This window comes from Dermacentor silvarum, chromosome 2, assembly GCF_013339745.2.
Source record: "Dermacentor silvarum isolate Dsil-2018 chromosome 2, BIME_Dsil_1.4, whole genome shotgun sequence".
Taxonomy (NCBI): Eukaryota; Metazoa; Arthropoda; class Arachnida; order Ixodida; family Ixodidae; genus Dermacentor; species Dermacentor silvarum.
In genome coordinates, this window is record NC_051155.1 from 147680466 (window position 1) to 147706565 (window position 26100).

General features: G+C 44.5%; 2 protein-coding genes across 2 annotated transcripts in view; both read right to left on the reverse strand.

Annotated features, from left to right (window-relative positions):
* Positions 1–26100, reverse strand: part of LOC119441889 (60S ribosomal protein L8) — a 151325-nt gene that overhangs the window by 121638 nt on the left and 3587 nt on the right. The gene's annotated exons all lie outside the window — the stretch shown is intronic.
* Positions 1–26100, reverse strand: part of LOC119441893 (proline-, glutamic acid- and leucine-rich protein 1-like) — a 58932-nt gene that overhangs the window by 23809 nt on the left and 9023 nt on the right. The window contains exons 6-12 of the mRNA XM_037706535.2: positions 22161–22220; positions 18608–18770; positions 16989–17124; positions 14469–14556; positions 13863–13957; positions 7571–7666; positions 3817–3958 (exon numbers count right to left, since the gene is read on the reverse strand). Coding sequence (XP_037562463.1) covers positions 3817–3958; positions 7571–7666; positions 13863–13957; positions 14469–14556; positions 16989–17124; positions 18608–18770; positions 22161–22220 — 780 coding nt within the window. The remainder of the gene's footprint in view (positions 1–3816; positions 3959–7570; positions 7667–13862; positions 13958–14468; positions 14557–16988; positions 17125–18607; positions 18771–22160; positions 22221–26100) is intronic.

Sequence of the window (26100 nt, forward strand, 5' to 3'; positions counted from 1 at the left end):
GGCAGAGTGATATACTACAGCCCCATAATCTAGTCGCGAAAGAAACAGACTCTTATAAAGGTTCAATAGACACTTCCTGTCGCTGCCCCATGTTGTGTGAGATATAATCTTCATTAGGTTCATGGTTTTTAGGCATTTTGCCTTGAGATACTTTATCTGGGGAATGAAGGTAAGCTTAGAGTCAAGTATGATGCCTAAAAACTTGTTTTCTTTGTTCACAGGTATTTGCTGTCCATACAGTTCTACACAGGGATCTGGTATCAGGCCTCTCTTTCTCGTGAAAAGAACACAAGAACTTTTGTGGGGGTTAACTTTAAACCCGTTTTCGTCTGCCCACTTGGATACCTTGTTCAAGCCCTGCTGTACCTGTCTCTCGCACACTGCGAGGGTACAAGACTTGAAGCCTATTTGTATGTCGTCCACGTAGACGGAATAAAAAATCGCCGGTGGTAATGAGGCACGGAGCGTGTTCATCTTAACGACAAAGAGTGTGCAGCTGAGCACGCCTCCCTGGGGTACACCAGTTTCCTGTATAAATGGACGTGACAATACATTGCCGATTTTGACACGGAAGGTACGATTAGACAAATAGCGTTCTATTAGGCTTAGCATATTGCCATGGATGCCCATTCGCGACAAGTCTCTCAAGATTCCGTAACGCCACGTTGTGTCGTACGCCTTCTCCATATCGAGGAATATCGATAAGAAAAACTGTTTATGTACAAATGCGTCCCGAATATTTCCTTCAATGTGCACAAGATGATCAGTTGTGGATGGCCCTTCTCTAAAGCCACACTGATAGGGATCAAGCATGTTGTTCAGTTCAAGGAAATGTATGAGGCGTTCATTAATCATTTTTTCAAATAGCTTGCACAGGCAACTTGTGAGAGCTATGGGACGGTAACTTGCCGCCAAGGAAGGATCTTTACCCTGCTTCAATACAGGGACCACAATCGCTTCTTTCCATGCGGATGGAAGATATCCGGCAGCCCAAATAGTGTTGAGAAGTGCCAGTAGTGTTAGTTGTGTATCAGTGTGCACGCTCTTAATCATGTCATACATGACTCTGTCAGGTCCCGGTGCAGAGCTCTTACATGCGTTCAAGACAGCTCTCAACTCGGCAATACTGAAAGGACGGTTATACGGTTCGTTCTGTCGGCATCCTGCATACAAATGGCTTACATTCTTCTATCTGTTTGTATTTAAGGAAGGATTTCGAATAATGGATTGAGCTTGACACATGATCAAAGTGCTCCCCAAGACAGTCTCTATCTGGTCCTGCAAGGTATTCCCTTGGTCATTCACCAGAGGCAACAGATGAATTTGTTGCCCCTTTAGCTTTCTTAAGCCATTCCACACGTTTGCCTCCTGTGTGTAGGAATTTATACCCGAGAGAAACATCACCCAGCTTTCTCTCTTTGCCCGACGTCGTGTCCGCCTTCCCTGCGATTTAATTTGTTTAAATTGAATGAGATTTTCAGCATTTGGAGATCTACGCAATATGCCCCATGCCTTATTTTGCCTTTTTCGCGCCTGTCTACAGTCTTCATTCCACCAGGGACCAACATATCTTTTACGTGAACCACCATTCGTTTGTGGGATACACTTTTCAGCAGCATCAACAATAAAAGCGGTAAAATATGCGACAGCATCATCAATACTAAAATAGTTTATAAAATCTCATGGTAAATAAGTTGATTTTTTAAAATGCTCCCAGTCATCCGATGCTAATTTCCACCGAGGAATGTTGGGAGGGTTATCATGCTGCATTATTAAGCTTAAAGTTACAGGGAAGTGGTCACTTCCAAAAAGATTGTTAATAACTTTCCATTCAAGGTCAGGCAGAAGAGAAGCTGATCGAACTGCAAGATCTATCGATGAATACGAATCATGTTGGGTGTTGTAGTATGTCGGCTCCTTCTTACTAAAAAGGGCTCCTACTCTGCCAACAAATGCGTTCTTGTACTTTACACCTGTGCCGGCTGTCGGTGTTGTCGCGCGCACCGGATCTTGAAAGCGATCTCCATACGGCTCTGACCTTTGTATGCGCTGTGATTACGCCGCTCAGTTTCCGTTGAAGCGATAGACCGCACAAACCTTCGCTTGTTGCGGCGGCCACGCGTGGGGAAGCGTGGCCGCCTCAGCGAGCAAAGAGACCATAAGAAAGCACAAAAGCAACAAAAGCGCCACAGCTTCAAACTCCTCGCGCCCAGTCGCGGCTTCCGCGCTGTCCGGCGCCGCGTCCGCGCCTCCGCACCAAAAGAGAAATGGAAAACGCGTGTGACTGTGCGCTGTTCTCTTTCGCGGCCGTCGGTGGGGCGGCGTTTATTCGTATCAACCGACGCGGGTCAAAAATCGATTCATAACAACCGTTCTCTAGCACGTTGCAAAGTAATGGGGCTCGGTTGGGACGTCAGAAAAAATCGTATCATCCGGGAATTCGTATTAGCCATGATCGTATCATCGAGATTCCACTGCATTAATTTTCAGGGCTGGTTGATGAGTGATGGTGCCACAAGTGCTTGGTGCAAGACTACTAAAACATTTCAATGGCCACCGGGTTTGCTATATACTAAAGACATGATAAATTCAAAAGACAATAGACTTGATAGCCACTGGAAAGAACCTGTGTTGTGCCCGTCTTTGCATGGAGCAATTCCACACTACGTTTCTAGTGGCTGCATCTTGCATGCAATTTCGCAATGCAACTTCTCTTTGCTATAGCACTTTACATGCCCAGATCACGGCGACAGCATCGGCTGCGATTTTAGAATTTGCAAGCAGCTAATAGAAAATTGCATTATTGTTCGCATCTCTTATTGAGTTCACTTTAGTGGAAACAAGCTATATATGTTTTCATGAAACATTTTTTTTTTTGTATTTGGACTAGTAATTATTACATTAAAACTAAAAAACTACGCCGGAACTTAACACCGCTAACTCTCTATGTATGCGAGATTGTGATGATTGTGACATCTCGACAGCTACGAGCATGTGCATCACGGGCAAAGGCTTCAATCCCTCATATCTCTTGCGATTTCGTGCACAGGGACGCAATTGCGCACGCTCCACACATCGAGCTTTCTGTTACATACTACCTCCAAAGTGAAATGAAACATGCCTATAATGCTATAAAGGAATGCATGACCGATGGGGGGATCAAACCACTGTCTTCTAGCACAGGAGCCCAATGCTGTAAACAGTCGGTCCCGATTGCGTGCATACTTCTCTCATGCCAAAGTCGCTCTTGGAAACATCTGGCGCGTGCAACATAAGCCAGTTTTTCGCATTCTTCCTTCATGACAGCTAGCCCTTTGAGACGCTGTGCACTGATTCGGGATCGACCCACATTTTTTAATCAGATGGATACCTACAAAGTATGTGAGAACCGCCTGTTAAAAATAAGCAGGCAGGCTACAGTGACATGTGTGACAATCGTATTGTTATTGGTTCTCGATCAACGATACATGTGAAATTTTACACGGAAGCTTAGTAACTACGAACTTTAAAAAATTACACCAATGAAGGAATAAATGGTGAAATTACGTGAAAATTTGCACTATCTGCAACAGGCTTTACAAAGATAGCTTCTACCAATAAACTAATGCTGGACAGAAGAGTTCTGAGCTGCACTAGTTGGTTTCAGCTCACCATGGCCAAACAGCGCAGACGACAGGACAGGTGAAACAAAGAGGACACGAGAATGCCTTTGTCTTGTATGTTTCATCTGTCCCACTGTCTGTGATGTTTCACCATGATAATACTGTGAATCTTCAAAAATAATCTACTTGGGGCGAGAGAGTGGCTAGAGCTCACCTGAACAGTGGCGGCTCCAACAGGCTCAATATCCTGCAGCAAGTGTGGGACCAGTTTCTCGACAAGTGAGCTGAGGCCCAATCGAGACCGGATGGTTTGCAGCCACAGGGATAGTGCAGCATAGCACGCCTGCCGCAGCCGCCTGCAGCACACATAAGAAGAGCGGTCAGAAACCAACTTACGCGAAAGCTAAGCTGGCAGTTCTAAAGACGTAACACTCTGGGGAATCCTTGTGTATCACTAAATACAGTATAGACCACTTATAACGTAACCGTTTATAGTGCAGGACCGGATATAGTGCGGTCTTTTCAGACTCCCGTTAATTTTCCCATTGCACTCCATGTATACACGTATCACTTATAGTGCAGTTGCGGGAAACGAAATACCGGTTACAGTGCAGCTGCCTGGGAGCACGGAAGTCGGCGGAGACGGCGAACGCTCCCTTCAAACGGGCGCCCCAAGGAGTGCTCGAGGAAGAAAGAGAGACGAAGTGGAGGAGAAGGGCACGTGGTGCGAACGAACAGCCAGTGAGGCTGAAACCAGAATCTTGAGTGCGAGTCGTGAAATATCACGGCGCGCGTAGCGAGCGAGCGCCGCGAAACTGCCGCCGGCCAACGCTCTCTTCATGATAACAGCAGTAAACGAAACTTCAGCACATCACGGCGAAGGGCGCACGCGGAGACCGTGGAATGTGAGGGAGGAGGGCGGCAGGGAAGCGGATTTCGCCTTGGCAACTCCGCCGCTTCGGTGGCTCCCCTCGCCCTCCCTCGTAGCTCCCTCACTTTCGACTGTCACCGTGCGCCATAGAGTTTCTCACTATAACACCTAGAGGGTAAACTGGCGCCACCGTCTATGCGAGTTTCTTAAAGGGCTGCCGTGCCCTCATGGGAATGACGGGGTATGTGTCTGCGAGGCTTGTGTTGGCTGGTGTTGTACGAGGCTTCGTCTAAAACGTGGATATGGCTACACAAATAACGCGTTCTTAAAATGAAATCTACATAAAAGGCTTTCATTCACCCATATTACATCTCTCAATAAAGTTTACTCACATACAATGCAGCATCAAGCGAAGAAAAACAAGAACAGATGACAAGTTGTTCCAAAGCGAGCGAGAATCTTGTCGTCTGCCCTCCAACTTTAGCGGCCAGGTGATACTTTTTACGTTTCATAGAATTGTGCATCCAATAGTATGTCCTCAAAATTAAACAAAACATGTTTTTTGTGTAATAATAAAGCTAAAGTAGTTTTTTACATCCTGTTTTATCAGGAAAAGAATCATTGTGACAGACGGAACGGTGCTAGCCAGGCGCGTCTTCAAGGCGTTCTGGCTCTCCAAGAACGATGCGAATCCGAATCCACAATATACCGGCATTCCCTTGCATACCACGGCGCAGCAGCGCCACATTTCCCTCTAGGTTTTATAGTGTGAAACTCTATGCCGTGCGCGCCTGCCGGCCCGGCGCCAGCTCCCCGAAGTTTCGTTTTCTGCCGTTATCGGGAAGCGGGCGTTTGCTGGCGTGGGCAGTTTCGTTGGCCGGCCTTGGACAGCGCCGCTGCTTCCCTCTGCGCCGTAGTCGCAGCGTGCAAGGTCAACAAGTGACTAGAAAGTAGAGGAAGCATAAAGGAGAAAGAAGGGCTCACTGCCATTTTCTACGCGTGGCTACGGTAGCATGGCTGAGACGTCGGCACGTACACGCATGTTCCGGCGCAACGCAGAATCAGCGACCTTGCCATTTGAGAGAGAGTGAAATTTCCGCAGCATTTTTTTTCTTTTTTTTTTTTTCGTTCGCGCGCGACATTGAGGGGTCTTTCCTAAGCTTTTACTCTATGGCGGTGCCGGAACAATGCCGGTCGGAGCGCCGCCGCGTCATTCGGTTCGAATTAACGAGATTCGACGGTAAATTGAATGCAAACGTTCTAGCCGCATTCCTCGACTGTCGCATACGCGTGGCGGCTCGGTGCACATGTTTGGCATATGTGCAGGCCTTGAAAATTGTTGCTTTGGTTATAGTGCGGCACCGCTTATAGTTCGGATATTCGCGACTCCGGCGACTTACGTTATAAGCGGTCTACACTGTAGAATCCCTGGTCCTTGGAAAAAGGAGGCATTAAAATAAACTAGAACTGTTCTCAAATCAGCCTTAATAATAACGTAAACTTTATTTCCAATTCAATCAGATCAATCAATCAATCAGGCTTGTTTTTAATAATTTCGAGAAAGTTTAATATACTTAAAAAACTCGCACTACTTCATTTTTTTTATTACTCCACGCTTGCTGTTCATTGCAACACAAGATTTTTAGACTTAACCCTTTGCGGCTTGTTGTCGGGCCCTGCCCGACAAGGGTGGTCGGGGGTTAAATTTCGCGGTTTTTCTCACTGCGATTCGTGCGCATTCTTTGTATACATGATGCGCTATCTCATGAGAAATAAATAAACTTTGTTTTTGAAGTTTACTTCTTTTTCCACTAAGGTGCAGCACAATGTTCAGCACTGCTTCTGGATACCAGAGCGTTCTCACTTGCGCACGGAACCGCACGTTCGTGCGGTTCGCTGAGAAGCATGACCACTTTTTTACCGCGTGCGTTTTGCGGTGGTGCATTTAGTGAAAGCTTCTAGAGGTTTCCATTGTTAATAGCTTTATTTTGAGGCCCACACAGCTGCAGAATCATGGTGATAAAGAACAGCGAGACCTGCAGTACCGCCGAAATCTCATCCAACAGCGCCGCGATATTGTAGCGATTCCTTGTCCGACGATATTCCTTTTAGCACTTTTCCCACTTTGTCAGTGGTCAGAGTGACGCCCCGCCCGCATTATCAAAGCGATCAGCCGGCCGTGAACGGTGGATGATAAGAGTGGCATATAATCGAGCAGAAGGCATCGCTACAAAATCGCGGTCCAGCTGGTGGGTGACGTGAGGGCTAGAGCCAAAAAGAGGGGCCTGTCTGCGCGGAGTGCGAGAAAAGGCTAGATGGGAGGAGCCATTTCATCTACAAGCTCCCAGGTCGAAACAGCAAGGACTGTGCTGTTTGTAGCGATCGAAAAACAAACGGAGGCAGGAGGGAAACTGTGTTTTTCTGCAAAACCTACAGTAAGAACCCTGGCCTGCACCCAGGAGAATGCTTCAAGCGGTATCACACGCTGCTCAAATATCAGTAGACGAGTCGCCTGCAGAATGCAATAGAAAAAAATAAATATCCTGGGAGTTTTTCTTCCACAGTTTGTGGTTTTCTTCGCGGCGCCACAAACTGGCAAAACAGTTTCGGACCAGGACAGCCGGAATGTGGGTAAAAGTTTTGGACCGCAAAGGGTTAAGAGAAAAAACTCCAACCCAAAATTTAGCTTAAAGACCCGACGTTTCGGAGCCAGACTAGTTTCAGGGGCACATCCAAAAGACGCCGGCTAACATCAACCGTCAGGAACACTTCCCACTGTTTACTCTAAAGGTCTACGAAAAGTGTCTGCGCACCTGTCAAAAAGTGTTACAAAGAATATAAGCACTGGTACGCCTCATGCCATCTCACCCCTAAAGGAGCTGGTTGGGCTTTGAAACATCGGGTTTTTAAAATAAATTTTGGTCAGAGTTTTATTTTTTCTCTTTAATTTAGTTGTCCCCATACCAGGCTTTAGATTTTTAGAGAATTCCATACAAAAGAATAGTTCATATTATCGTACCGTACATATTATCCCTGCAAAATTGCTTTATTTAGCACTGCCATACAGCCTGTACATATTGGATCAGCTAGTACGTACCCGGTGTCGTTGGAAAGGTCTTGTGTGGTGCGAAGACACACTTCCTCAATCAGGCCCACAATGTTTACTGCCTCAGGTATCAGCAGCTGTCTGCAGCTGGAGGTATAAGAGAAGGAAGCAGTTAAGCCGGGCTACAGAAACAGGTTCAAACAGCAACATTCACCCAGATACCAACTACAGCTATGTCCAGTGGGGAAGCACTCAATCAGCTGTTCAATAAAGAGAGAAAAAGAAAAAAAAAAAAAAGCCGACATGGTGACTGTATAGAATCACAACCCAATTTCCAGTGAAGCTGTTTCTTTCGAACAGATGCAATAAGAATTTCAGTTGTCTGTAAATAAATCACATACTTTGAAATGTTGCCTGAATAAACGGTTTAAACACCTGTTAAGAAATTTCTTTACAAAGGCAGTAATTCAACCACACGCATTTTACTTTGCAAGAACACTGGCCATAATGTTCCCCCAAATTCTCACTAAATGTGATCTTGATGGCATTTATGGTTCCTCACAAAGCAGTAGGTTAGATTTTGTGTTATTCGTAAAACACACTTCATCTAGCTTGCATAGATAATTTACTGCTAAGGCCACGATTTGTCCACTTGTAACTTAGTGCGTCTAGACATTATTCATACCCTGCATATAATTTTAAACAGATATAAACAAGGTGTCTTCTTTAGTTCGTCAAGGACATTGGGGAAACCTACCACGAACTTCGTACAACGCATAAAAAAAGGGAAAAGAACAGTAGATCAGTAATCATTTGCAAAACTTCTAATTAGGCCATGGAAACATTTAAGTTTCGCCACACATTATACATAACATGACCCCAATTTTCACCAAATATAAACTTGGCGTAATGTAGCTTTCTCTCGGGAAACTGGGAAACATAGCTTGTAACGGCCATGTGATACTTTCTAACACTTGCATAAGGAATTTTTTGTAAAGGCTGTATTTGATCCAGATGCATTTAACGTTGCACAGACATTTGCCATAGCCTTACCCCCATTATCACTGAATTTGATCTCGGTGGCACTTGCAGTAATGCCAGGGAAACAAGGTAAACTCTGTGCACTCGTAAAACACTCATAACACTCCGAAGTGCTTGAATGCGTAACTTATTGCAAAAGCCGCAATTAACACACACACTTCAAATTTTGCCTACACATCACCCATTAGCTAGGTCTTACTTTCACTAAACGTAAACAAGGTGCCTCATTTAGTTCACCGAGGACACCAGCCGAACGTCGTATACCACATGGAAATGTACCAAAAAAAATGAGGGTTGTTAAGAATTATTTATAACATTCCTAATTAGGCCAGAAACATGAAAATTTCAGGACACATTGTACTTAGATGCTCCTTATTTCTACTAAATATAAACTTTGTGTAACGCAGAGTTCTCTTGGGACATTGAAAAACATAGCTGATAATGACAGTGTGGCACTTGCAAAGACTTACCTAAAGGGTCCCTGAAACGGTTCGGACAAATTTTGTGGACGTGTAGGGTACAGTTAAAGTAAAACATTTGCACCACAATTTGCGTGAATTGTCTTATATTAGGAGAGCTACAGACGATTACAAGTTAATCTCCTCCATAGCCATGCTTTTTCTCCTCAGCTCGCTCGCCGAATGATCGGGGCTAAGCTCCGCCTTCACTGGCTCGTAATGATGGGACGTCATGTCGCCTACGTCCAGTTGTCTTGGAGCTAGCACGCAAAGCCTCACCAACTTCTCCGCCAGCGGTCTGACAGTTGCTCCCAAGTGAGAGCTATCAAAGCAGCGTGCGTTGCGAGCATTCTGTCGCAGCACCGAGCGTGTTCGGTATTCTGGTAACCACAGGTGAGCTGGGAGTTTTGACCGATGGGTGGAGGCGTAAACTAAAGCCCCTCCATACTACTATTGGCGTGATAAAAGAGCTTTAGCGTAGGCGTACGCCAGTGGCCTGATCGGTCTGCACGGTCTAACCACCTGGTGGCACGGAGCTTAACCTGCCAAAGAGCCAATATTGCTGTAACCAAGTGTAAAACATAGTAAACATTTAGAAAAACAATGTGTTCATGAATACACCCCTGCCAAAAATTTACACCAGGAACAAAATAGAACACACTTCGTTACTCTTTACCACCAGCTGGCTGCACCGTGCAGGCCATTCACATTTGTGCCTCCGCTCATTCTGCAACACACCCAGGCCCAGTCCGCTTGTGCTTGTGTTTACCTGAATACCGATCACGCAAAACACTATTGTGGTGGTAATCCTCTCGTGTATAGTGACAGCCGAACACGCGCAAATCCTGGTGCCGATCGGATACCGACAGTCCGATGCGCTGCAGTCACTCTGCTCGTCTGCTTCCTTGAAGAAGGACACAATGTCGCTGCTTGAAATATTGCAAGTCACCTACATTTGCAGCCCACAGCATAACAAGGGCAAACCATGGTGCTCGCAATAAGAAAGCTCAAGACTAACACTGACCGTGCAGCTCTCGTCAACATGGAGCACAAGCAGATGTACCACAAGCAGATGTTATGTGCCGGAAGTGCTTGAGCGTAGAAAAAAATTGTTCTTCGCATTCTCTTTCTCTTACTTTCTTTTTTTTTTTTTTGAAACCAGTTCACCAACATTCCAACTATTATGAACAATATTTGTTCTCCATAACGGAAAAATTATCGATGACACGCCCTGGGCAGCCAATCGGATCGCTCACCCTACTGGCGTCATATGGTCACCTCGCGTCACTTGGTCAGGTGTGGCTTAAAAATTCAGGTGAGTGGCGTGCTGCGATCGCCTAGCAATGTACATTTTTAAAACCTTATAATAAATTACACGCTTTATGCACAACACTTAGATGCATCAATTGATGATCAGAAGGACCTACCCTAACGACTCAGTACGTTTGTACAAAATTGTCAAAATAGTTTCAGGGTCCACATGCATTTAACTTCGCACACAAATTTTTTTGGCAATTTTTGATAAGCTTGATCGTGGTGGCATTTGCAGTTATGCCAGGGCTGAGTGCAAAATTTTGCGCTGCTCGCAACACTCAATCATATACATTCTGAAGTGCTTGAATGCGTAACTCAATGAACAGATCAGTTATCAAAGGAAACACTTTGAATTTTGCCTGCACATAACCCATAATTTGCCCCTTATTTTCACCAGAAATTAACCTGTGTGTAATACGAGGTGTTTCAGCAAACACTTTCAAACATTTTTAAAGGTTACCTGTGGTAGATAGCACAATTCTAGTTCATGAGCTGGTCTACTCGAAGAGGCGGACATTACTTTCACAAAAAATTGAAACGCATAATCAACAAATTAACATAAACTTACTATTTAAGTTTAATTACCTTAGGGCACATACTGCAATTTACAAATTCTAGCTGTAAAGTTCGCACGGCGGATCCACTTGGAACAAATTCTCAGGATGACACCAGTTTCAAGATATTAATTCCCGAACTTTGCGAAGAAATGCATTGGCGTTCCAGTTACTTTCCTAACAAAACATTGTTGTATGCATTGAAGCACAAAAGTAACTGGAACGCCAATGCATTTCCCCAAAAATTTCTGTAATTAATATCTCGAAACTGGTGTCAACCTGAAAATTCACATTGCAAGTGGATCTGCTTGCAACCGCCACGGCTCGCTGAAGCACACGATGTATGGTTCCCACAGGACACTGGGAAACATAGCGTGAAACGACCATATAATGCTTTCCAGAACATGCTAAAGGAATGTTTTACAAAGGCTGTATTTAACCCACATCAATTTAAATTTGAACACAAATTCACCTTAGCGTTCCCCCCAGGTTTACTAAATTTTATTTGAGTGGCATTTGTAGTTATGGCAAGGCAGCGGGCAAAATTTTGCACTGCTTGTAAAACACTTTCATAATGCTCCAAAGCACTTGCATACGTAATTTATTTCAAATGTACAATTAACCCACACACTTTGAAATTTGCCTATAATTTACATATAATGTAGCCCTTATTTTTGCCAAATATAAAGAATGTGTTTTAATTGAACGAGGACACTGGAGAAACCAACTACAAGCCTCATATGACACAAAATTAGACAAAAAATGACGGTCTAGTAATCATTTGCAACGCTTCTATTTAGGCAGGGAATGTGAAAATTTCGCCGCATGCTAGGCGTCCCATTCACCCATGTTTTAAACGAATTTGAAATTGGTATCTTGTGGAGTCATTTTAGGAGTCATTTTAGAACTCTGGGAAACATTGTGGATAATGGCAATATGACAATGTGGAACGCTTGAAGGAACTATACACAAAGGCTGTAATTAAGCTACAGAGATTAAACATTAATCGTTTGTTGTACCCAACATGCTTCCAATGTGCAACAATGTGCCTTGCATAGTTCACTGAGGAGACTGGTAAAATATAACTACATTCCTCGTACTATAACAAGTAAGAATTGGGAGGAAACAAGGGAGCAGAAATTCTTTTCAAAGCCCATACTGTACTTTCTAGTCTATAAGTCGCACTCCCCTCAAAACGGAAATTCAGAAAAAGCAAAAACAGACGTATACAAGTGGCACCGGTGTATAAGACGCACCTGTTAATTCGGTAATCGATTAAAAAATTTGTGATGTTTTACTTCATGAGTGCAGGTCGTGCGCAAGCGTATGGGTGCGATTCCTATATAATTGCGATAGCAATGATATATAGACACTTCAGGTGCATTTCTGCCGTCGTGGTCGCCGTGATGTTCCGTATAAAGTCCGACGGCGATAACATCATCCCCGCGCGCTGTATGCTATATGCGCACCGGTGTATAAGACGCACTTGTTCATTCGGTAATCGATTTAAAAAATTTTTGATGTTTTACTTCATGAATGCAGGTCACACACAAGCGTATGGGTGTGATTCCTATATAATTGTGATAGCAATGACATATAGACACTTCAGGTGCATTTCTGCCGTCGTGGTCGCCGCGATGTTCTGTTTAAAGTCCGAGGGCAATAACATCATCCCCACGTGCCATATGTGCGAGTGAAAGCGAGCGACAGTGAGCCCAATCGCACACAATGGAAGAAAGTGGGAAGGCAGCGCGAGACGGCAGGGGGGTGGCTTGTACTCTGGTAGCAACTGCGTAGTTTGCCTAGCAGCGCAGGCCCTATCTTGAAAGCAATCTGCAGATGCGACGACTTCAGGGTCGATCGACTCTCGGTCAGCCTGACTACGCTTGCGTTGCTACTCCGTCCTTCTCGCATGGCGCTCAGCAACTCGATCACGAGAACCCGGTACCTCCATAGTGTGCACAACTCGTAGCAACTGCCATAGGAGGTCAACCCAGCACGTTTCGCGTGGCCATAGTATTCAATCGTATTTTGACGGCAGTTCTTCTGAAAAAAAAAAATGTATATAAGTCAGCACGACTTATATACATTTTTTTTTTTTTTTAGCGTAGTAAAGCTCTAAGTGCGACTTCTATAAGACGCACCGATGAAAAATTCAGAAGAATAAGCGCAATTTATACACCAGAAATTACAGTAAATAGCCTACACATTTCAAACTTTCAGTACACATCAACCATAGAGAGTAGCCCCCATTTTCTCTAAATATGAAATCTCTGGAGTTTTTTATCCTCCCAGGGAATCCAGGAAGCTTTGTACCCCCTTTTATATAGCACCTTCAAATGGGCCAATAATGAGGGTTCAGCAATTATTAATAAAATATTATCATTTAATCCCCAATTGACACACACAGTTCACAATTTTCCTGCATATCGCCCCTAACAATCCCCACATTTCTTCAAAATATAAGCTTCGCGAGTTCCAATTTTTTTTAGAAAACCACAAAAAGCGCTTCGAGTCACATTAATTAAGACCTACGCTCTAAAAATAATAATAAGACACACTTAAACGAGGCAATATTCTTCTAGCGACTGCCCCTACAGGAAAACTATGTACTCTGCTATACATACCAATCGGCCACCTGCAAAAGACATAGGGAGTGCGTCGATCAAGACAATATCTTCAGATCTTTATCTGACATCAAAGCCGAACAATTCACAGCAAGAACAAATTTCACATAGCACTACTTTAAAAAAGGACCTAGTTCAACACCTTTAGTGCCACTTGAATTTTTGCGCAATAATATTATTACGAAGCAGTGGGGCATGGTGTGTCTAAGCACAAAGACGATTTGGCAACAAGAGCATGCGACTGGTTCAGGCAGCCGTCTTGTGTATGCAACCTTGCTGCAATTGTAAATACCCTGTAAATACACCTACGCTTCACTAATTCTGCCTCATGACAATACGGCTGACTCACCTGCATATCAGCTGGCTGAGGAGCTGTACAGCTTCATGCTGAATAGAGGGCAAGATGGCTGCAACAAGGCTGGCCTGTGCCGTGGCACCAGAGCTCTGCAGAACAGACGATAGTAACATGCACCTTAAAACCACAGAAAGGAAACTAACCCCCCAGAGGATACCTCGCACACACACCAAGATTGACAGGTAAGAACGACCAATGAAATCTACAGTACGGCTGGCCTTGACAACATACAGATATTTGTGTGCTCATCTCGAAACTGCACAGAGGGTTATAAGGAATGCTGTAGTGAAAAGCTCCAAATTAATTTTGACCACCTGGGGGTTTTTAACATGAACCTAAATCAAGGTACATGAATGCTTTTGCATTTTGCCTTCATTGAAATGCGGCGGCCGCAGCTGGGAATCGACCCCCTTGACCTCAGGCTGAACACTACATCGCCACATCCACAGAGTCACCATGGCGGGTAGACTCAAGGCCGCCCAGTACATGAAGCACCTGAGCGACAATTCACTGTTCCGGACGACTCAGTATGACACACATGCCCCCTGCTTGCCCAGAACATTGTGGTTTGGAAGCTGCGACCTGATTCAAAGCACTGACCTTGACTGGAAGGTGAGCACCAAGGACTCTGTACACAAGCTCGAGCACATCTTCAAAGGGAACCAACACAGGTTGGTGCACACTAGACCTGTGAAGAGCATAAGAACCAGATCCAGAACCATTGTCTACCGTCAAAGTGGAAAACACAGTTGAAAATCACATAGCAGCTATAGTTAAGTGGTACAAGTAGACTCTTAAAATTTGAAAGTTTGCACCCTTCAAGACTTGTTTTTAGGACGCATGTTATCAGCGTGACAAAGCACTCTTGACCGGAAAGCAGCGAGTGCAGAGTTTTCAAGAAAGGAAACGCAAGCAAGGCTTATGACAATTGTTGTTTGAGGACAAAATAGGCCCCAAAGGGTTAAACTTCTTTAGAGTTTAGTCCTCAATGTTGCTACAACAGCCATGATGAACATATTGGGATTGGAAATTTGACAACACTTGCAGTGTGAAGTACTCTGGCTATGATTAAAAGCAGTAATGACTGATGTACTCAATAAAGCAAAAAAATTAGGTGTGTGAACTCAAAACACTGTCGTGGTGTGCTCAGTGCAGGCACAGATGACATTTTCACTTTACTGTCTTTGTGCTTGCAACACAGTGACACATCTTACACTGGTACCATAGAGACTCGTGTAAGGGCTGTTTTTTTTTTTTTTTTTTTTTTTTTTTCCCCACAATTTGGCAAGGTGCACACAGTTTTCACAATTTTACACGGGACCGAATCTTTCGGTTCAGTCCCATGTAAGGGCCACTACTAGATGGTTCTCGTCATCTAGTAGCGGCACGCGGAAGTATACAGCGTGTGAAAATTCACCGATGTGCACGTGCAGCATTGGGGCAACAAACGCTATTGCTAGCTGTCTGGCATAACGCAACACCAAATTTCTGAGCAGTATAGCTCAGAAAACCCAGAATGCAAAATATCATTTCCCCCCATTAGAAATTTTTTTTCTCTCCAAATTTTGAGCTGCGAAGTTGAGGGTGCCTTACACGAGTCTATACAGTACTTTATTACGAGGCCATTCATCTGCATTTGCATCATCATTGTTGGTGCCGTTGTAGCCACTCTGCAATGACCATATTCATGTAATAAAAGCAAAACTGAAATTTTGTCAAGGTTTATTACGCAAGCGAGTGAAGAAAAGGAGCCACAGAGAATTTTAAATCGAGAAATTTTCCTTCTGAAAAGTGCCACCATGGGCGACTGCTCCACCAGGCCACCGGTGAAGTGCAAGCACAGCAAAGCACTTAAAGGTGGCAGTTGTGAAGAAGCTGCACGCAGAAAGGTACTCACGATGGCTCTTCCAGCAAACATAGCAACTGCTCGAGAAACTAAGTACATAGAAGGCATCCAATTTGTAAATCAAATTATGTGAGCATTCACTTTTCAATTCGTATTCATATATTCGAGTATTTGCACACCACTACTTTGTTTCAGATGGGTAAGGCTCACCCTATCAGTCTGAGGCATAAATCATATATAGCAGCAGCCTATACTGCCCGCAGAATAATTCAGAAGGGAGGTTTAGTGGAATGTGACCCTGAGAGAATGACACCGCACATGAATGTGATGTGTGCACCAACATGCAAACAAGAAAATCTCTGGCTACGTACCACTGCAGTTCAAGTGACGATACAGTACAATTTCTCTTTTAAAGAGGGAAAAGAGCAATAATTTAGCAAAAAGCATGGTGAAAGCCATCCCTAATGACAAAGCAATGCTTGCATGTGTACTATGCAAAAAGTTGGCAATACTATAATGCATTGCCGTGTTCCCAGTTTAACCTGTAACTGTGGTACAATTCGGGTTCCAAAATGTATATTTGGGACAATCCACGGATATGAACAGCTTACAGAGTGACTGCACATCACACTCACGTAATTACTTGCAATAGGAGTTCTGGTCAGTTTCTTTTAGTTCACATTTCAATTTATGCTAATGGTAAAACTCCACTCCCACCAGAGGTTGCAGTTGTAACACCTCTTCAGCTAATTTAAATTAGTACAACCATATGAAGCAAGCAGACAATGAAACCAGACAAAGGGTAAGAGAAATTAACTATAAGAGTTAGTTTAAATGTAGAAATAGTAAGGAAAAGGCAAGTGAAAGTGGATGAAAAGACAACTTGCAAGCTGAAGGCAACTTGCAAGCTGAAGCCACCTCTCCCTTCTGCATCATGCATACAGTGTTTACAGTTCAGCTACAGCTGCAACTGTCCTCCCGTCAACTTTCTCAGGTACTTGTGTATGTGTAAAAGATTAACCCATTTGAAAATTGCTTCATATGGTTGCAAAAAAAAAATCAAGCCCATCAGTTCCCCTTACTCTTTGTTTGTCCGTTAATAGCACTTCTGTTGCTTTAAGGCGTTTTGATTATGCTAAATTTTAAAGCATGCGTGCACGCTCGCAAACACGCAGAAACAGCACACAAGGGATTAATGGGGCATGCAGAGGAAGCTGAGCACTGCAAAGCAAAAGTTGTGCAGCAAGCCAGGCAACCCTCGGGCAGCAACTGACCCCATGAGCATAAGGTTGATGGTTCGCATGAGGCTCATAGTGCGACGCCAGCACAGAAGGCTAGCCTGGTGGCTCTCTTCAGGTGAGCTGGGAACCTCCAAGGGAACTGCCTTGTCTGCTCTGGGCCGCCCCTTGTCTGTGCCACAGAAGACAAAAAGAGGGAGAGATAGGGGGTCTCAGTACACGGCCAGAAAGGAACCACTGACTATACTGTGACCAGGGTTCGTAGCAGCATGGAATGGCATGAATTGTAGCGCATCAAAAGCAAGGAGCCAAGAAACGAAACACAGACATAAGTGTGTGTCTGGGCTTCGTTTCTTATTGTGTCCTTGTTCCTGCTATGCTACACTTCATGCCATTCCATTAATATCAACCAACAGTCTACATCGCAACCCTCGTTGACTTCACAGCAGCCTAGCTTGCGCATGCCGTATCAGACGCCGAATCGTACAGTGCATCTCCTACTTTGTAACATGTGAATTATGCCGTGTCTCTTTTGTCACCCGCTGAGCGTCTGATCCACTGCTACGGCATAGAAAAACGGCTCGGAGCCAGCTGCCATTCCAGCGTGTTACAGACCATGTATCAGGTGCTGAATTGTACCATGTCTCCTACTTTTGTTGCATGTCGGGTGTCTGATCCACCACTACCGACACGGAATAACAACTCAAATCCAGCTGCCATTCTGGCGCGTCGGATGCCAAATCGTACTGTATGTCTCCTAATTCATGGCAACAAGTTCAGGGTGCAATCATTATGCGAGAAAAAAAACAAACCACAATTTTTGATTATAAAAGTGGGGGGTGCATTCATTACACAAGTGCATCCATTATGCAAGTGAATACGGTATTATAGGGTCTAATGTTCCGACTAATTTCTGTAATGAGGCATTGCACTTCAGTGACGTTTCGTTGTCAAGAGATAGGAAATGCATTGAACCCTATACCTACCTGCCAACCTCGCAACATGAAAATTCGGGAGACCGCCGCGCGAAGGGGAAGGGGCCAAAAAGTTTGCACTGTTTGTAATGCGCATCAACTGTGGTGGTTCTCTGTTAAGCACTTTAGGTCCATTCGATTAACCTGTATTTGCTGAACTAGTTCAGGAGGTGCTGCACCTTGCTGCTATTCATTTCACCAGGGCAACATGGCACTGTTGGCACGTCAGCATTCGTTTCACATATGCAGGCTTCATGCAGAATGAGTTCAAGGCATTGCTTGCACTAGATCCACTCGGATCTAGGTAACGCAGGGCTTATGCAGTAGGTGCCAGGCTGGTTGCGCATGAGCACGGAACTGGAACTAAATCACAATGAGGTAGTTCTTGAAGTGCAGGGCGATTCAAACTGACATTATATATATTATCGCACTCACTATAAGCTACAACACACAACCACTGTGCCACGCACTAATGTGTTGTAGGTCATACTAGTAGTAAACGGTGCAAATCATGATCTGTTGAGGGCACAACAACAGAACTCGATGACCCTGGACAAATCCAAGACATTTAACAGCTGCTGCTGTAAAATTTGCTCATGCAGAAGTACCTCACGGCAGCTCTGTGAATGCAAGAAGCTTGAAGAAACCAAACAGCTTGGACACAGATCTTCCTTCACTCACCAACGTGCAAGTCCTGGAAGAGGCTGTCGAGTGCTGTGTGCACAGTGGCCATCAGGCGGCCAAGCTGGTGGGACCAGGCTTCCGAAGAAGCCATGCCTTTGGTGCCACCAGTGCCAGCTCTCCGACAGCAAGGAAGTAGCGCCACGCACTCACACACCAGTTCCTGGAATGTGCAAGGTGGAACTAGAATGCCCAGCTGAAACAGGCTGCCTTGCTTGAGCTGGTTGAGAGTTTGATAGCTGGTTGAGAGCTTCATATATGTTACACTTTTGGAATACGAGTTACCGGAGACATGGCTGTAGTGACAGTGGTAGCGACATCTTGTGATGCGGACTTTAAACAGGGAGAGAGAGGTCACAGAGCTAGTACTGCAGAGACTTACCACACTTCACTCAGCTTCTGACAAAAAGCGTCGGCGACAACAAAGTCGTTAATATGCAGTCTTTTATTTTTGTTCAATATGAACACTCGTGTACAGTATTTACCAGATTCTAATGCACCCCCCAATCTAACATGCACCCAATTCTCGCAGGCTTAAGGTAAGAAAATAAAAGTGCCCCTGAATGTAATACCGGTGTCACACGGCTACTTTCGATCACGATCGAGCCTGATCCGGATCGAAATTCTCGACCGCGTTTATCTCCTTCCTGTATCTTGAGCAAAGGAGCCAACCGTGACCCAAAAATTCAGTCCCAATCACAATCAAAAGTGCACCTTGTGATACTTGTATAACATGCCGCCAATTCTTGAAAGAAAAATATAGCATGCCCCTGACGTTTGCAATTAGAAAATACCAGGCATGCAGAATTTACCTTCACAGATGGGAATTTTCTTTTATAACGAGCTTTCATAATAACAACAGCACGGCTTCATTGCCATTTGTGAATCAATGGCCACAGAATTCAAGCACACAGGGGTGGAATTCTTGAGAAAGCAACAGAGACACTACTATCACTGTCGAAAGAATCTGCATTGCACTTATCGAACTGAGTGCGTATAGCAAGCTTGGCACAGTGCTAGAACGCTGGCAGCTGCTTACACCGACACATTCAGTGCTTAGTGCGCTAAATCTCGTGAAAGCGATAGTACCTCCGAAAGTTATTGGCCAAGAATACCGCTCTAGATCGCAGTCGAGCACAAAATGAATTCGCAGCAACCTTCGTAAAATTGTGCAGTAGGTTGTTGCCTACTGCCAGATTTTCCGGCCCATTTTCTCAGAGAAAGGTCCACATTAGATTCGGGTATGTACGGCAGCACAAAAAGTTTCTAACATAGTGTAGTGGGACAAAGTGCCACAAGATGTCACTAACAGTGTTGCTACTGCCATGGTGAAGTTAATCAAAGATTGGTAGGCCGGTTGGCTTTGGGAGCCCACGGCAAAACCACTAATAAGGCAGTGCAGGGTGACATGGGTTGGGCCTCATTTGAAGTCAGAAGCACAGAGCAAAATTATTTTTGAAGCAATACTCAGAAACATGGAGCAAAATAAACGGGTGGCTAAAGTGTACAAGTATCTGTACTTGAAAAGCGTGGACACAAAATGGAGGAAGAAGTCAAGAAAGTAGGCAACAAAGTACACAGTAATTAAAAGCATAAATAGACAACTAGGAGTCATCATAAAGAAAGTGAAACAGAAACAGTGAATTGGATGCAAAGAATGAAAATAAAAAAGACCATGGAGATTTACAGGAATGGGATGAAAGAAATTAGAAGGGAAAATCCGTACGATAACGCGAAGGGAAGTCCCTTGCTATTTGTGGCTCAAGCTGGTTGCCAAGGTCAAAAACCTACCGGAGCAAATATTCGCAACAAGATGAGGTATGTGTCTGCTGCAGCAAAAATCTGGAAACCACTCAGCACATCCAATAGAATGCAAAGGGATTCACACGGTTCGACCAGTCGGTTATGTACACTTTCCAGAAGCACTCGGATTTAAAGTGTACGGAAGCATCAACCAGTCAGCAGTCTAGGTAAGCAAGAGACAGAGTGTTGGTGGAAAAAAAAGCAGGGAAAAGATTGATACGACCGGATCCATTACAGGCACAGGTTACAAGGCAGACAGATAAGTTGTGAGTAATAGAAAAAAATATTAAAGAGATGTATACAAAAATGCTAGAATGAAAAGCACGTAGAGCCTAACTGTTTCGCTCAAGCAGGCTAGGTGACCTTTTCACTGCCCCGTTTCAAAGGGGACGCCAATAAATCATCATCATCATCATCATCATCTGCCGTCCACATCTTTGGCAACCAAGTATTCTGTGAATGCTAATACATATACAGACAAGCTTACACTCATAATAATAATATCAAAAAATGCCAAGAGAAATACCTATGAGATGTGGGACACTAACACCATGATCTTCAGTGCGACAACAATGATGTGACATGTTATTCCACTGCTGGTAAAGCACCTTACAAATTGGCTAAGCTAGGGGCAACATTTGTGTGCAGTATGGTTCATTGCTCCACATTGCTGCATTGCAGTGACATCTAGCGAGTACTGGTCAACTCACAGACATCTTCAATTTGGGCAGCACAACACACAGGAAACTTCAGAGAGGAATGCAAGAAGCTATTTGTTCACTGTTTGTTGACTATTCGTAAAGTTTAGCAGTTTACTGCAAGTTTGCACAGACCTGGGGGTATTTTTTGTGCAGACAACCATAGCAACAGATATGCAGCTCCTGGAGCATGTGTTAAAGACATTAAAAAATAGCTTCGCAGGATACTGCAGTTTTAAGCATATTGTCCCTATCCCAATGCAAAATGCAAGGATGAACCTCTTACAGCAATTACCAATTGGAATTGCACCCGTCTTGTGCCACCAGATGCCATCCTATGCTTGCAAATGTCAATCTAATCACACCCACTAGTGCTCTCCAATCCTCAACTGTGGTTCCCTTCCCTAGGCACTTTCACATGTATCACGCACGCAACAAATCTGAGAAATGTAAGTAAGCAACAGAGATGTAGTTCTACACAACTTTTATGATGTGTGGCTTCATGGCAATGTGAATTGCATTGCAGCGAAGCTTCATCTGAAGGCAATATTTATGTTCCTGTGAAGCTACACTCAAATGCAAAATGCACACATAAATGTGTTGCGTGTTTGCATGAAGTCATACAACGCTTTAACACAGAAGCTGTAGCGAAAGCGGTGGTGACTGCGAAGCAAGGTTACTTTTAGAGCTGTACTTCATGATAAAAGGCATGCTGGGTTGCCTTTTTATAGGTCTGAACACCACTGTATGGAGTCATTCGGCAGAATTCAGTAATTTTAATTTTTCTTCTATTAATTATTCCACCATGGCTGCTAGCGTGCGGGCTGTATGTTGGTGTGAACTACATGCACAAAAGTATTGTAAACAGTGTGGCCAGTTTCAACACATTAGCAGAGGTCACTAAGTCAACACCATAACACCAGCATTAACTGTTTGCAGGCATTATAAACATGGCGCAATTTGTCTGGTCATTTGGTTGAAGTAAACACTTCCAAGGCAGCGTGATCTGACACTGAATAAACCTCATCAAGAATTAGTGCAACTTCACCTACCTGAACCAGCTGCGAATTCCAGGTGACAAGCAGCCTGAGCAAAGTTTTCTCCAAGGCATCCTACACAGAAACAGGGAACAAGATCTAGAAAGCCACAAGTTGAAGCCACAAATTCAGCTTCATTTGCCTTTGGTCACTCAGTATGAAATAAATGCTGTAAGAGAAAGTCATCTGTACAGGTTCAATGCAATGTGGATACCGATTACCTTAATAATGGTACATGCAATAGCCTCACTATACACTCACTATATACTCACTATATACTTACTAACCTTCTTGTTAATATGTACGCGTTTAAAACGTAACGGTTAAAACATAGTTACAATAATTCAAGGCCCAGTATCCATAGAGTCAAATGTATTGACTGACTGCTTAAGCCATAATAGCTCCTCATATGGCTACCGGTTAGTGCATACCACAGTCACTTTTTGTTACATACAAGTCAACTCGCCGTGTGGCTGATGCTGCCCTGTGCCAAAAAAGATCTTCCACCTTTGTGCAGAAACTTATGTACCAATTATTCCAGCTTCAGTCTGGGCGCAGAGATGCTTATGTAGAGAAGTACAGTATAGACCACTTATAACGTAACCGCTTATAATGCAGGACCGGATATAGTGCGGTCTTTTCAGAGTCCCGTTAATTTTCCCATAGCACTCCATGTATACACGTATCGCTTATAGTGCAGTTGCGGGAAACGAAATACCGGTTACAGTGCGGCTGCCTGGGAGCATGGAAGTCAGCGGAAACGGCAAACGCTCCCCTCAAACGGGCGCCTCAAGAAGTGCTCGAGGAAGAAAGAGAGACAAAGTGGAAGAGAAGGGCACGTGGTGCGAATGAACAGCCAGTGAGGCGGAAACCAGAATCTTGAGTGCGAGTTGTGAAATATCACAGCGTGCATAGCGAGCGAGGGCCACAAAACTGCCAACGCCGGCCAACGCTCGCTTCACGATAACGGCAGTAAACGAAACTTCAGGGAGCGGGCGGCGCCGGCACGGCACGGCGAAGGGCGCACGCGGAGACCGTGGAATGTGAGGGAGGAGGGCGGCAGGGAAGCGGATTTTGCCTCGGCAACTCCGCCGCTTCGGTGGCTCCCCTTGCCCTCCCTCGTAGCTCCCTCACTTTCGACTGTCACCGTGCGTGCTCGCCGCCGTGCAGGCGCCACCGCTCGAGCCAGCCCGGCGCCAGCTCCCCAAAGTTTCGTTTTCTGCCGTTATCGGGAAGCGGGCGTTTGCCGGCGTGGGCAGTTTCGTTGGCCGGCCTGGGACAGCGCGCTTGCTTCCCTCTGCGCCGTGGCTGCAGCGAGCAAGGTCAACACGTGATTAGGAAGTAGAGGAAGTATAAAGGAGAAAGACGGGTTCACTGCCATTTTCTACACATGGCTACCGTAGCGTGGCTGAGACGTCGGCACGTACACGCATGTTCCGGCGCAACGCAGAATCGGCAACCTTGCCATTTGAAAGAGGGTGAAATTTCCGTTGCGTCTTTTTTTTCTTTCTTTTTTTTGTTCACGCGCGACATTGAGGGGTCCGTCCTAAGCTTTTACTCTATGGCGGTGCTGGAGCAATGCCGGTCGGAGGCGCCGCCGCGTGAATTATTTCGAATTAACGAGATTCGACTGTAAATTGAATGCAAACGTTCTAGCCGCATTCCTCGACTGTCGCATATGCGTGGCGGCTCGGTGCACATGTTTTGCATATGTGCGGGCTTTGAAAATTGTTGCTTTGGTTATAGTGCGGTACCGCTTATAGTGCGGATATTGCGACTCCGGCGACTTACGTTATAAGCGGTCTACACTGCATTGGAAATGCACAGAGGTGTGATGGCGGCCTCAGCAAATAGCATAGCTACTGACAGATGCACTTCACAACCAATTGCCGCTAACTTGGCCAATCCAAGTGCGTGTTGCCTGCCGAAATGAAAACCTGCAGTTGCCGCATTGGCTGAAGAAACTAGAGTAGAACCTCGTTACAAACTCATTTCGCACAATTTCCCGGCGCCAACGTTCTTGATTGAGAATGCAGAATATAACCCAATACCGTTACGCATCTTTTTTACCGGTTGATAGTTTCCCAGAAAACTTGATCTTTCTACACCAATTTTCAGTATAATGCCAACCTGTGATCGTATGGTACGTTTTCCAGCCGCTTAATTCCATGTAAACAAGCAAAGGTGCAAAGTACGCGCAATTGAGAGCAGTAGGCACCCGCAATGGCAGCTTGTTTTGCACATATAGAAAATTAAAACATTTTTCGGGTATTTACATGTGCTGTCAATAAAGTGTTAAATTAAGAAATTCAGCTTTGGACAAATTTGAAGTTATTAGAACTTTTTAGCTTTGTCCACTGTCACTTTATTACTCGATATTGGCTGTTGTAAACATAAATAATTGGATAAAAGTGCTTTGTCATGCAACAAACAATAAGCAGGATAGAATGGTCCTGAATTTGAGAAAATGGCACTTTTGCCATGTGCTTTGTTGTAAACGACGCATTGTTGTGGGCCATCTAAAAATATCAATGATAGTTCATTAGACAGCAGGACCCGTAAAGCTTTGTTACGGGGGTTTAGCGAAAGTATTTTTTTTTTTTTTTGTACGAAAGAAGAGAAAGTTTTCAAAATTGGGTTCCTGCTCTGACTACTGTCATTGATCCGCAGAACATGCAGGTTTTAGTCGAGGTAGCAAGTGATGTGCCGACGTTTTTTTCTTATACAAAAGCGATGCAACAGTGCTGTACGTGTGGCTTTCACTGCACTACGACACATTTCTTTCTATTGCTTTTACCAACTAAGTGCTGCACTCTTGGAGTAGAAGTTTATGCTGTATACAGGCGTTTCAAGAGAAAGAACCTTTTTCAGTGGTGCAGTATAAGCTTACTTCATCGTGGCAGATTTGGCTCATGCTGCATAGCTGCCATATAGTACACAATGAAGACACATAATTAAAAGAAGGATTTAACAGTAATAAAATCCATTAGTGCAGCAATCACGGCAGCTCTACGTTTTCGGTCGGTACTAAGATATGTCTAGCCTCTACTGTGTCATCTACGGTCTTCGCATGTTGATGCACCATGTGTGCGGCAGCACAACCCACTGGATTTACAGTGGGTTGTGCTGTCGTAAAAAACTGTATTTACAGTAAAAACTGTCTGTAATCACCACGTGTTTCTATTTGCTACAATGCGGCTGCTGGGCAACATCAACTCATCCGGAAAAAAAAAATGTGGGGGGGGGGGGGGAACTCAGCGGTGAACTAAAGCCTTTGGTCTGTCATTGCGTGCACCTTTTATGGACTAGGTTCGCTCCTGCCACTATCAATACACTTCAACGCAACATGCTTCAGTTTTCACCGCAACATGCTTCAGTTTTCACCGCAACATGCTTCATGTTCACCAAGCACTGCATATAAACAACTGTAGTGTGGTAGAAGACCATGCTGTCTTGCAAGTGCACACAGTGGCTAAGTGTGTACTTGTGTTGAGCCAGAAACCAGTGCTGCATGTTATTTACTCAATTCCATTATTACGGTGATTGAAAACAGAATTATTGTATAAGAAAACTGGCTTGCAGTGCTGCAAAAAGCCTTATGACTTTGCGGGAACCAACCTACATGAATATGCAACTTGGGCAGTTTAATAACATTTTCCATGACTTTACTCACTTAAATGAAAAATTTCCCGACAATTTCATGACTTTTTCAGGTGCTCAGAATCTCCCCGACTTTTCCAGAGCTTCCAAGTCACTAGACTGTCTTCCTGGTCGCTGTCTTAGTGCATACTTTTGACAATGAGTTCTCAAAGTGGTTTCCGCGGAACCCTGGGGTTCCGCAGGCCCCTCCTCGAGGTGCTGCAAGTTACTGATAATATGCCCTGGTTCCGCACTCGCCAAGTCGCAAGACAGCGAACATTAGGTGCGCTCGATCTAAGGAACCACCATTACCCAT